Source organism: Parus major, chromosome 2, assembly GCF_001522545.3.
Source record: "Parus major isolate Abel chromosome 2, Parus_major1.1, whole genome shotgun sequence".
NCBI lineage: Eukaryota > Metazoa > Chordata > Aves > Passeriformes > Paridae > Parus > Parus major.
The window spans coordinates 68,909,667-68,922,143 of NC_031769.1; the positions used below are offsets into that span (position 1 = coordinate 68,909,667).

Here is a 12,477-nt window from a genome sequence, read left to right on the forward strand (position 1 = left end):
CTGGCCGCCCAGCGACGCCGAGAGTCATCCCCGCCCAATGCCGAGCTCCCACCGGTGGCTGCCCTCGCTTCCCGGAGTCCCCCCGCTCCCGAGCCAGGGTCACTTACTGAGCTGCCCGGCCCCGGGCTCCCTGCCGCCGGCTCCCCCGAGCCCGCTGCTGCTGCTCAGGCTGCCCAGGGCCCCGCCGGCGGGCGGCGTGCCGCTCTGCCGCTCGAAGTTGCCCGGGTTGGAGAAGAAATCGCGGAGCCGGGGCAGCTCCCGGCCGCTCTCCAGCAGCTCCGTGTGCAACTCCAGCGCCGTCAGCAGGAACTGGTCCCGCAGGAGCTGCGCCGCTATCGCGTCCATCGGCACCCGCGGCAGCTCCCCTGGCCCCGCGGCGGCATCGCCCGGCGCCGCCGCTCGCAGACCCGGCAGCTCCTCGGGGCTCCCCGCCGCCGGCTCCGGCTGCTGCTGCGGGTACGCCGGCCCGCCCGGCTCGGTGCTGCTGCTGCTGCCGCCGCCGGGCCGGGACTCCTCGGGCTCGTCCTCCTCCGAGTCGCTGAGGAAGGGGTTCACACTGCCGCCCCCGCCCGCCGCCGCCGCCGCCGCCATCTTACAGCCCGGCGCGGCGCGACCGCTGCCGGGGCGCTACCGCGGCAAAAGCCTGCGCGGAGACGCCGCCGCAGACACCCCTCCTGGCGGGGGCCGGGGCCCGAGACGCTGCCGGGCCCCTGCGATGGTGTCGACGATGTTGACGATGCTGATGCTGCTGTTGCTGCGGGCGCCGCCGCCACCTGCGGCCACAGCGACTCCCCGCCGCCGCCTCCTCGGCGGCCTCCCACCCGCCCTGCTGCCGCTTCCGGATCCCCGATCGCGCGAGAGTTCCCGCAGCCAACAGCGAGCGGCGCCCGGGCACGCGGCCCCGCCCCCTCCGGCCCTCGCGCTCACCCACTCCGCTCAGGGCGGGGCCCGGGGGGGAGAGAGAGACGTTGAGGGGCGTGGCCACGCGCTGTGGGGGAGTGGCTTTAGGGCGCGCCCGCGGCGGGGCGCGAAAGGGGCGTGGCGTAGTGACGCAACCGCGTGGGGGCGGGCCGGGGAGGGCGGAAGCGGAAGTGTCCGTAGGTCGCGGCGGGGGATAGAGGAGTGAGTTCTGCGCGTGAGCGCCCAGCGCTGCCCGCGGGGAGGGGGCGGCGGATCCTGAGGCTGCGGCCCCGGGAAGGGGGGTGGGCATGGGCTGCGCCTCCCCGCTTCTGCAGAGAGCTTGGGCCGCTACGCAACCTCCACAGCGGCCACCCAGCCCGTATAGTCTTCCGGCGCCTCTGGGACGGGAGGGATGAGCGGCTCGGCTTGGCCTCAGAGCCCGGGCTGGGGGTTCAGACCTCGCCGCGTTGCGTTGTCTGGGGATAGGGCTTCCCGGGGAAAGCATCGCCCTACGAGGGCCCCCGGGCAGATGGACATTGGAGATGGTGGAGTCACTGTCCCTGTCCCTAAAGGTGTTTAAAGAAAGACTGGACACAGCACTCGCTGCCATGGTCTCGGTGACATGGGCCTGTTCGGTCATGGGTTGGATTCGATGTCTTCATCTCAGAGGCCTTTTCCAGCCAAGCTGGTTCTGTAACTGTGTTCCCAATGGGCGTGTGGGCCATCTCTCAGGTGTTGCTGAAATTAGGGAGAGCACAATAGGTGCATTGTAAGCTGATGGCCTCTGGAAGAAAGGTCAGGAAACTCAGGACTGCTCAGGGATGTTGTAAAGTTATGCTGAGAGAAAATTAGAAGTGTCAAAACCCATCTAGAACTTAATCTGCTGTAAAAGACATCAAAGCATATTTGCAGATACATTAGCAGCAAAAGGAGAGTGTTAATCCTTAGTGGAATGCAAGGGGAAACCATGGAAAGGATGAGGAAAAGGCTGTGGTACAAAATGTCTTCTTTTTCTCACTCTTTAAGGACAAAGCTAGTTACTCTCATGATGTACAGCCCCTGAGCCAGATAAAGGGAACAGGGAGTAGAGTGATACTCCCATTGGGTCGGAGGGCTCATCTGCCAGAGGGTGAGAGGGCTCTGCCGGAGGGATTTGGACAAGTTGCATCAGGCAGTGCTACAGGCTGTGGGAAAAGTGTCTGGAAGCTGGCCCAGCAGAAAAGGGCCTGTGAATGCTGATGGACAGTTGCCTGGAGATGAGCCAGCAGAGTGCTTAGGTGGCCAAAAAGGCCAATGGCATCCTGGCCTATATCAGCAATAATGTGGCTAGCGGGACCGACTGTCATCATCCCCCTGTACTTGACACTGGTGAGGCTGGACCTTGAATCCTATGTCCAGTTCTGGAAGCTCTTTTACTTGAGGTGATGGAGCAAGTCCAGAGAAGTGCAATGGAGGTGGTGAAAGGTCTGGAGCATAAGTCTGATGAGGAATGGCTGAGGGAGCTGGGTCATTTAGCCTGGAGAAAAGGAAGTTTAGGAAGTTAACTTCCTGTTCTCTGCAACCACCTGAAATGGGGCTGTAGCAAGGTGGAGTTTGGCACCTTCTCCCAGGTGACAAGTGATAGGAGGAAAAGAAATTACCTCAAGTTGTGCCATTGAATTTTTTTCCTATTATGCGTAAGTTTGGATATTAGTAAAAATATATTCACTGGAAGGGTAATCCTGCATTGGAACAGGCTGCCCAGGGAAGTGGTAGGATCACCACACCTAGAAATATTCTAAAGACACGTGAATGTGGCACTTGGGAATGTGTTTTAGCAGTAGACTTGCCAGTGCTGGGTTAATGGTTGGAGTCAATGACCTTTGAAGTCTTTTCCAGCCTTAGTGATTCAATGAATCCGTGAAGTTGTGCATCTGGAAGTGTGAAAGTATCACTTTTAAAATGACACGAAGTGGTTACTTTGTGTGTTACCTGTCAAAAAACTTCAAGCTGGAGTGTAGCAGCAGGTAGTGAAGAAAGTTGAGCTCACTGGAAACTATGCAAAACAGGGCCAGCATTGGTTTCTGTTTTGTTTCTTTGAAAATGCTTCATTCCCACCAATGGAAGCTGTGAGTAAAGCTGATCTGCTAGGACCTGCGTATTGGAGCTGAACTCTTGGTAATAGAATAATGTGAATATTTAGCAGTGACATGGAGATCTAAAAGCACTCTCAAGTGCTCACTCCAAACTCTTTCATTCACATGGTAGTTTGCTGTAAAAAAGACTGTGCTTTCCAGTTTGGGATTCACATAACTTTTTCATCAATTTTATAGTCAGTTTAGCGTTCTGTCCTATAATAAACTTCGGGTTTTATTACTGCTGTATTGTTTTATGTTATTGATACACAAAAAAGAGCCTAAGTGGCAGAGCATCAACTGATCATAGCATAAAGTAAAATAGCAGTGTGTTGAAAAGGCTTTAAAATTCCGGTGGGATCACAATAAAAATAGGGACAAAAACATTTTACTGTTTCTGCTCCGGTGGAATTGAGAACCTTTACAGAAACCTTCTGCTTTTTGCTTTCATTTCTGGAGAGTTAGAGCTTGTTCGGGGTGAATTTGTTGAAGGTCGGGTCTGGCGCTTTGCCGCCTTTGGGGAGGAGGGAGAATCCTGCCGGGGTCCTGCAGCGGCCCCTGGTGGCGATCCGCGGGGTTTGCAGCGCCTGCGCCGGGGCTCCCAACACTGCCTTGCTCTTCTGAGACCCTTCTGCCCTCTGTGCTGTGGCACTAAGGACTAACTTCTTTCACCCTTCCACGGCGAAATCAGTGTAAAAGCGTTCCACTGTCTCGGTGCTTTGGAAGAAGTTTGTTTGGGTTTGTGCAACTAAATAAAATATTTACAGATGTCACTCAGCTGCTCCAAAATAATTTATGGATGGCTGGGGAAAAAGCTAACTTCGCTGAAATGTGTATTCCAGGACTGCAGAGTGTAGGTAGAGAAATATGCTTGTAACAATATGTTTAAAAGAGTTTATTATGTGCCAAAGGGGTATTGTTTTGAGAAACCAGAGAAGAAAACCTGATAGTGCCCCAGAGGATGTGTGAGGCAGAAAAAGCTGCTCGAGTTCTGGAAATGGAGCATTATATAGGTCTACTTGAGGCAGACAGCTGCAAGTTAATTATTCAGTAGTCATTCTGAGAGAGGCAGATTGTTCATCAAGCTGCTTTGTCTCATACTGGAGTTGCTGTCTCCTTCTAACTTTTAAAGGATTTGAGTTCTGTATCTGAAGAACGACGTATCTGAATACATCTCAGAAAACTAAGATTCCAAAATAGATGGGCTTGTACAAAAAATATCTGAAGAGGTTTTTTTTGGAGAAGGTGCTTTTTTCAGTCTATGTATGTTTTTTTGGTGAACTTTTAAATTTATGGTCCCTGAGATGAAAAATGAATAGAAAAATAATAGACTTTGCTTTTACTGTGTTGATTTTGGTAGGAGTGTTAAATCTTGAGCTAGTGCCTGAGAGTTTAGTGAACTGAAACATATGATCATTTTCAGGTTCTCTCTGTTGTTTGGCAGGGTCATGGCTGTGAAGGGTGTTCTTTCTTTCTGCCCTACTCTGGTGCAGCACCAGCCATTCTCACAGCCAGTGAACACACAAGCTTTAAGGGGGTTTCTGTTTCAGCTTCCACAGACAAGGCTAATTTCATTCAAGGAAGTTAATTCTATTAGGTACAAACTGGGGCTTTTTTCTGTGCTGAATACTTGAAGTATATGAATTAATGTGTTCTAGTGGGTCCTACAGGGAAGTAGAGTAGCTTTTTTTCATCTGATTGGGATCCCAATTAAGGCACAGAGAACAAAATAATGGAGAACTATCTGAAGCAAATCTGATTTTTACTTGAAAATAACGCTGATCTATGAGTTCTACCAGCTCTTAAGTTTTCTTCTAAAACCGAGCTGCCTGAAGGAATCGTTGTTTATATGTGTTTAGTGAAGCTAACTTTTTTTTCGCCTCCTTTCAAAAGAAACTTGAAGGTAATTATGATTTTTGTTTGCTTTCAGCCCTTAAAATGAATTTTAGTACTTTGTTAACTCTAAGCTCTAAAATATTTTGATATTTTGCAGGAGACAAATAATGCAAATGTTGAGACACATAATGTTGGTAACTTGTACTTAAATGCCTCTGCGGTGTCTCTGAAATTGTATCTGTCCATTCCAGTTTCAAGGGAATGTTTTTTAATGAGACCAGCCTGTATCAGTACAGTAGTTAATGGTTACTTGTGTGTGACATTCAGATGCAGTTTTACCCAGACAAACTTACTTTATAAAGTGTTTGTTAAATTGGGATTTTAAGTAAAGGTAATAAAGCAGTGTGAAGAGGCACTTGGAAATATTTTCAGCATCACGAAAAATGTGATAATGGCCCATGAAATCAGATGAAGACCTGAATTGAACAAAACAACCCCCCAAAATCCCTTTGAATTCAAGTTTGACTGTGTTTTTCTACCTCCATAACTGCTGTTTTGAAGTAAACAGTCGGTATTTGGAAGCCTACCATAAAAAAAAAAAAAAGCTATCAAACACTTATCTTAGAGCTTAAGAAGTATTTCAGAAAACTTGTTCAGGCTTTATGATATGTATATTTATGGTTTTGTGAGAATGAATATGTGAGGAAGAATTGCTGTTACAGTTGAGTCAGGATATATAAACTGTGAATCAACTGTGTGACCTTTTATGATGCTGTAAACACTTGAGTGTTGAATTTCTTGGGCCTTGTTCACCATAGCCTGGAAGATGGAGCACATTGTGTGGACTGTAGGCTGCTGAGGAGGGTATTGCAGGGGCTCTGAGATGGGTGCCTTACCCTGGCTCACCATGGGGAGGACAGCGGAGGTAGGGAAGGGAAGCTGCTCTGTGCTTTTGTTGTCTGCTTCACGTTATTCCTCTTCAATTTAGTATTTGCACAGTTTTGGAAAAAAAAAAAAAAATCTGCATTTTTTTTTTTCCTTACATGGCCTGCTGACTACAACTAATATGAGGTGCAGGCTTCAAAGAAGGAGTCTGAGGATGTGCTTTGAACATGCTGAGTTAGGTCTTTTGTTAGGAGGAGATGGTGTCCTGTCCTGCTGCCAACACAGAGGTTTGTGTTGGAAATTCAGAGAATTAAACTACAGCAAAGTTATCTTTATTCTTCCTGATGATGGGGTTGTTTGTTTGTTTGTTTTTTTTCTTGATGTTATTTTCAATTGAATTAATTTTCTAGAATGCTTAACTATGCAGTTGTACAACTGCCTGTGCCAGCCCAAAGAAGAGATTTGGCTTGGGAATAAATGAACAGGAGCAGAGGAGGACAGGACAGCTCTATGCAGCTGTACTGGTTTGTTTTTTCTTGCAGTATTTGTAAATGTGAAAGCCTTTTATTCTTTTATGTCTTTTATTAACTGACATGCTGTTTCTATATAAAATACCTGGCAAAATGTCTGGTCCCAAGTACTTTGGAAAATATGCTTTTAGTTACAAGCAAGTTTCTATAGGTGGCAGGGTACAAGTGGATAACTGATACAGAGATCACCTCAAATATGAGAATTGGAAAGTTATTGCCTATTTGCATTCTCCTGGTTTGTAGACTTCTCCCTAGCAATTTTTGGTTTGTCTTCTGAGCTCTTTTTTTCTCTATGGTGAATATATTGCTGTTCATTTGCTGAAAGAGTTTGAGTTCTGGGGAGGTTTCATTTTAAATCAGCAATTCCCCATGTTGCAAAGAAGCAGAATACTGATTTTTTTCAGGAATAATTTTCTGTCTCCATTTTTAGAGTGAATCAACAACTGAAAAATAAATGTATCTTATACAAATGAAAAGTGGCTTGGCTTTGTAATAAAAACAAATATAAGCTCACATGGCTGCAGCAGAGGGTGTTTGCAGGTTGATATATCGTAAATGATAATGAATATTAACTCCTTGGTTAGTCGAGGCTGATGGAGGCGCACAGAGAATTTTGTTCTAAAGTGAATATCAGTATTTCAGGCTGCAGTAATTGATGAGTTCAGTGAGTTTTGAGTCTTTTGGGAGCTTAGGGAAATGCTTCCTTTGTGAACAGCTTGCAAGTATGGCTGCTGGTGGAAGAATTAGAGAAGTTGATTCCTTTGCATAGAGATTTCTTACTGGACCTCAAACTATCCTTGCACAAATACAGAGTATGCTTATATTACGACCTGATGCTCTTTTAAAGGGCGTATCATCCATCCTTTTTATAATTTTTCTACACTTCACAACTTGACTATCGCAATTCTTTCAAAATATGAGGGGTGGGATTTGCCTGGTTCTGGGTGTGCCGTGATGCGAGCGCGGTGCAGGACCCTGGAGAGCGCCGGGCGGTGGGAGAGCATCGCCCCTGCTGCCTCCTCCCAGCTGTGCCCACCGCTGGGCTGCGCGTGTGGTGCAGCTCCACCGGCAATGCTCTCCTGCTCCCTGCTCTCCTCGGGCCTTAAAGGAGGTTTGTTCTCAGTGGGGAACTTAACCTGCCTCTGTCTGTGTCAGCTTTCTTGGGAATGGAAATTTGGCAGGTAAAGATATAGAAAATGTAGATTATGCTAGCTGGTTGACTAGTATTCAGCTACACATTATAGTCAACTTGCTAGCATAACTGAGTAGTACTTCTGAACTCAAAAAGTTCTGAAGTTTTTTTGGGTTTTTTTGTTGTTTTTTTTTAAAAAAAGAAAAATACCCTCAACTTTTGAAAATATAGGAAACTATAAATTGGTTATTTGACTTCTTTTTGCCTTTTTTGAAAGCATTGCTGTATGCTTGGAAGATTGTGGTTTGTTTTTTTTTTCTTCAAACTGAAGCTACTGGTAAATTTGCATTGAAAGGGTTCTGTATAAGATTCAACGGATGTGCTTGTTACTGTATGACATAATTCTTGCTTATTTGTAATGGTTGCTCTCAATAAGCAAATGTGACTTAATAGAAGAAAAACAACTTCTTCCAACTTCTTTAAACCTTCCTTATTCATACTAGCTTCTGTAGAACATAATGTCAAGCATTGCTTGTTTTGGGGTTTTTGGTAAAGGATATTTTGTTTTCCTCTCTGTGTTTATATAATACATTTGCAAACTAGTTTTGCAAGAGTGCAGCTGAAAGTTGGTTGGTTTTTTTTCCATCTTCATCCTTGTGTATTCTACATTAATATTTCTTTTATGACTTTAAAATATGATCCTTGCCTCTTTTGTTGTTAAAGGGCAGAACTTGTCATGCTTGTATTGGTACTTCAGCTTTATTGTGTAGTTTTATTGCAAATGGCTTAAAAAATACCTCAGGGGGCCTTCAGCCTTGGTTTGTGAGGGAGGGCTCCAGTAAGACAAGGACTGCTGTGACAATCTGTCTTCCATGTGCTTGTGTTCTCTTAAGTACCACTTGTCCCTTGACCCTGACCTGTGAAAACTGGTAGGATGTGTTTTATTAGACGCTGTCAGGCTGATGTTCTTTCCCCGAAGGTGTCCCATAAAACTTTTAATATGAAAAATCCATCTACAAAATCTCCAAGGAGGTTAAGAAAAAAACAGTGACAGGAAAATTTATTTATTTTTTTTGTTTTATTCAAGAATGCAGAACTCTGAGGTAATCTGCTACTTTTGGTGGTACAAGAAAGAATTAAACAGTCCATACTGAGATAAATATATATATATATATATATATACACACACACACAGTATAACAGTGATGTTTGAAGAAGACTTGCTGGTAGAATATTGCTGAATGACTTAGAAATCAAGAAATATACAAAAGGATTTGCAGATAATTCCTGAGACCAGGCATAGGTCCTCCAAATGCTGTTAGCCAGTGAAATAATTCCCAGCAAGATCACTCAGGGTTTCTTGTTGTTGGATTTTGGTTTTTCCCGAGTTCTGAGTTTTTAGCTACCTGCATCCTGAGTGGATGCAATGCTAAATTTCTACTCCATGTTTTGCATCCACTTGGCAAACAAGCAGTACCAAAGGGTGGTGCTCTTGTTTTCTCTTTCATGCCTCAAAACAGTAATTGTTTCTTAATGAAGTGCTCTTGTTCTCTTTATCACTGCTATGCCGCTGTCAGTGCTTTTCCCAGGTATGTTTGTTTTTTTTCTGGGAAACTTGTGGCTACAGTTTCCTATGTTTGAGGATAATTCAGAGAAAATTGCATAGGCTGACGCTGGGGTGACTGATTTGCAGTACGTTCAAGTATTGGAACACTTGATGTTTCATTGATGCTTTGCAGGCCATAGTCAAATTTCTCCCTGAAAAATTATGGCAAAAGAGACTATTCTAGGCAGGCAGAGTAATTTTGATTATCAAATGATGTTAAAAAGAAAATTAAGTATTCTTTGAGCTCTTTGCCTCAGGTTTGGACGTGCTTTACTGAACCACATTTAAAATTTAAAGCAGTTGTCATTTGTTATTATAATCCCTAAAATTCCCAGTGAAGATGTTGTACATAAAATAATTTTAAACAGATGGCTTCAATTACAAAAGCCACTTCAGTGCCAGAGCAAGTGGAAATACTGTAGTTGCAGTTTCATTGTCTGGCGGAGTATGTTATGCTTCAATAGAAAAAGAAAATGGAAATTTAGGAAAGAGGAAAAGGGAATTTATCATTTTCCCACTTCATACATGATGAAGTCAAGATGAGGATTTGGGGCTTCCTATGTTTAAGTAGTGGGTGAAGCTATGAGAGTTGCTCAGAATTGGCTAGAACATCTCTTGCAGAAATTACAACCTTGTGCAGTCAATAGGTGTGGACAGTGACAGCAGGAATGACTTGAGTGCATTTCCTGACTAGAGTAGCTCTTTAAAAATCTAGTAAAAGAATAGGTTGCTAACACCATCTTAGATGTTGTAGAGCTGCAATATCACGCAAAATACTGTCAGACCACCCAACTTCCATTTGCTCCTCCACCCTAAGGAAAAGGATACTTTTTTGTGTGGACAAATTGTACAGTCACAACTTTGACAGTTAAATTACAAAACACACAACATTGTTTAGTTGAAAAATATTAGTTAGCCAGAAGCACAGCAGACATTCTTGTCTATTTCTTTTTTCCCTAAAAGATACTTGCCAAGGCCATTGATGCTTCCTGAAAATGCATTTCCAATGGATTTTCTTCATCTTAATCAAAAGACTTGACAGTATTAGTAAAGCATGGTCCCTCTAAAAGAAATTACTAATGTACCTTGAGCTCCTTGTTTTGACACTTCATTGTCCTTACAAAAATATTCCTGCCAGTGGGGCATATTCCATGCAGTATTTTGTATATGTTTTATTGCATATTTGGAGAAAAAAAAAAGTATAAAGGGGAACTGTTACATTTTGTATGAAGAACTGTATTGTGTTGCAGTACAAGTATGGTTTTCTTTGCCTTATAAATAATGCTGAGAGATTATAACTTCAGAGGCAATGCAACTTAGATGTAGATTACTTGAGGAAAATAAGTGCTGCATTTAATTATGTCAGCCTTCCTGTTAATTATTGAGGGACCTGATCCAGCCTGGTGCTGTGGATGTAGCTTGTGTGGCTTCAAAAGGAAGGTATGAAAAAAAACCCCAATCTTGTCAACAAATTACAGATGAACTTGAAAAGAGGGAAAAGCTCATGTGAAGGAGGGTTGGGCTTGGGTGGCTCATTGCAACTATCCTGCTCCCCTGCCACCATCACAGTCTGAGTGTTTTAGTCTTTGCACTGATGTGACTGCTGGTGAGGAATTTGTGGTTAATAGCAGGATTTTTTGGTATTGTTTTGGTAGGTGTAAATACAAAGAAAGAAAGGGTCTCTTCATCCCTTTTGCCACCAGTTGGGAGCTTAACTTTCTCCCTGAGAATTCAGAGGGAGAGGAGAGAACCACCAAAAAACCCTTCTCTAATCTGCACCTATTAGTTCATTCTGGAAAAGTAATTAATTGCCATCAGATGGTCCTTGTTGCTTTTCTTTCTTTAATCTCCTAGACTATAGGAAAGGTGTCTGCTGGCTTTGCCTTGCTGTCTCTCAGATAGATTGCACCCCTGCATCTTCTCACCTCTCTTCTCTGCTCATGTACAACATCCAAAGTGAGAAGCTCTGAAGTCTCCTGGAGCCCCCTGCATCATCTTGACACTGCTCATTTTCTACTTGTTCCCTTTCTGTGAACAACTTGCATTTAACAGGCAGTGAGTAGCTTAGTGTGTCTTTAGTACTTTCCTGTTGAAGATCTGAAAAGGGTCTTTGTTTACAAATCCATGCCAGCTTTGTGACTTTGACTCCAGATTGTTTGAATAAAAATATTTTATTGGAATAGTTTACAGTCTGACATTCTGGGGGTTGGACAGTATCATTATTGGCTCTGTGTATTTTAGGAGATGGTGACAGAAGGGGGAAAATGTAGAAACAAAAGACTAAATTGGAGTCTGATATATAGCTTTCTAGTTGGGATGAGTCTACAGAGAAGGTGATTTGGCTGCCTAAACTGTATTAGGATTCCAGGATTCTGTTGTAATAAATAATGTGTTTTGGGTGGGCAGTAGGAAATGATAGATGGCAAATAGGTTGCAACATGCTTTTCTTGTCTGTAAGACTCAGAGTGTCTGTCTCTCCTCTTGGTGTGACAGGCAATGACTTAACAGAATAAAGTAGAGTAATGCAGTCAGAATTTGAGCAAAGCTTGTGTTTTGCCCAGTGAAAAGAAGGACTGAGGAAGGTACTGCACTAAGGGATTGCCTGAGGAAATATCACAGGACACAAAAATATTGAGATATCCTTGGCTCAAGTTTTCTTGACAGAAAGATATAAGATGTATTTTCAAGTGACAGTTTGTTTATCCGCATTTTGGATGGCCAGACACCTGAGGGCAGAGATGTTTTGGCACTAGTTGTAAATACTTAGATATGGCTTCTCATCCTCAAAAGTGTGTATGCTTAATGCATTTCTATTTTTCTTCTCTTGATAGGCTGTGCCTTCTTGTTTTTGTTAAGCGCTTAAGCCAGTTTTTCGTTTTATCCTGGTTATTTTTTCCTTGTGAGGAAGAAATTGTTATTGAAATCATTATCCTTGTTGTTCCCATGCCTTTTGAGCTGTCTTGAACAGTCGAGCACTAGGTTCTGCAGAGAAATTTGCATTCAGCTGAGTGCAATTAGAAGCTTTCCAAGGCTTTGTGTGCCTGTGGGAAAGTATTTTTAAGCTTGAGAACAGGATATTTTTCACAATGTTGTGTCCCAGTGATGACACACAAAGTCCTGCATTCAAGGAGCAGTGCAAGCCAAGGTAAAGGCAGGAATGGCTGTGATGGATGTGGCAGGAGCAGCTTTGGGAGCTGCCTGTCTGGAAACCATGTGGTGGTGTTGATCAGTAGGATATGCTGGGCCCAGATAAATGGTTTAGTGTAATGTAGTCAAACTATGGTTGCAAAAAAAAATATCCTTTTAGCTTTTTTCTATTCTCACTAATACTATAGATACTGTAGTCTAAGCATTAAATTTGAATTGTGTTGATTGAACTCTTTTTCTGTGAGCAAAGACTGAGGCCTGGGGAGAGTTTAAAGCAAAGAGAATTAGCTAGTGCAGAAGACAGATTAGGTTACTAATGCTTTAATT

General features: G+C 43.9%; 2 protein-coding genes across 14 annotated transcripts in view; one reads left to right on the forward strand and one right to left on the reverse strand.

Moving 5' to 3' along the window:
* The window catches only part of RELCH (RAB11 binding and LisH domain, coiled-coil and HEAT repeat containing), a 76,738-nt gene extending 75,916 nt beyond the window's left edge, over positions 1 to 822 (reverse strand). For 4 of the 11 annotated variants that reach the window (XM_033512121.1, XM_033512120.1, XM_015618226.2 and 1 more), the window contains exon 1: positions 108 to 822. In XM_033512121.1, coding sequence (XP_033368012.1) covers positions 108 to 591 — 484 coding nt within the window. In that variant the 5' untranslated portion in view covers positions 592 to 822. The remainder of the gene's footprint in view (positions 1 to 107) is intronic. The other 7 variants (XR_001519527.2, XR_004495997.1, XM_033512119.1 and 4 more) reach the window with 4 other exon arrangements.
* Positions 823 to 1,077: 255 nt separating this feature from the next.
* Positions 1,078 to 12,477, forward strand: part of PIGN (phosphatidylinositol glycan anchor biosynthesis class N) — a 98,350-nt gene continuing 86,950 nt past the window's right edge. For all 3 annotated transcript variants that reach the window (XM_015618441.2, XM_015618443.2, XM_015618444.2), the window contains exon 1: positions 1,078 to 1,122. The gene's annotated coding sequence lies outside the window, so the exon portion shown is untranslated. The remainder of the gene's footprint in view (positions 1,123 to 12,477) is intronic.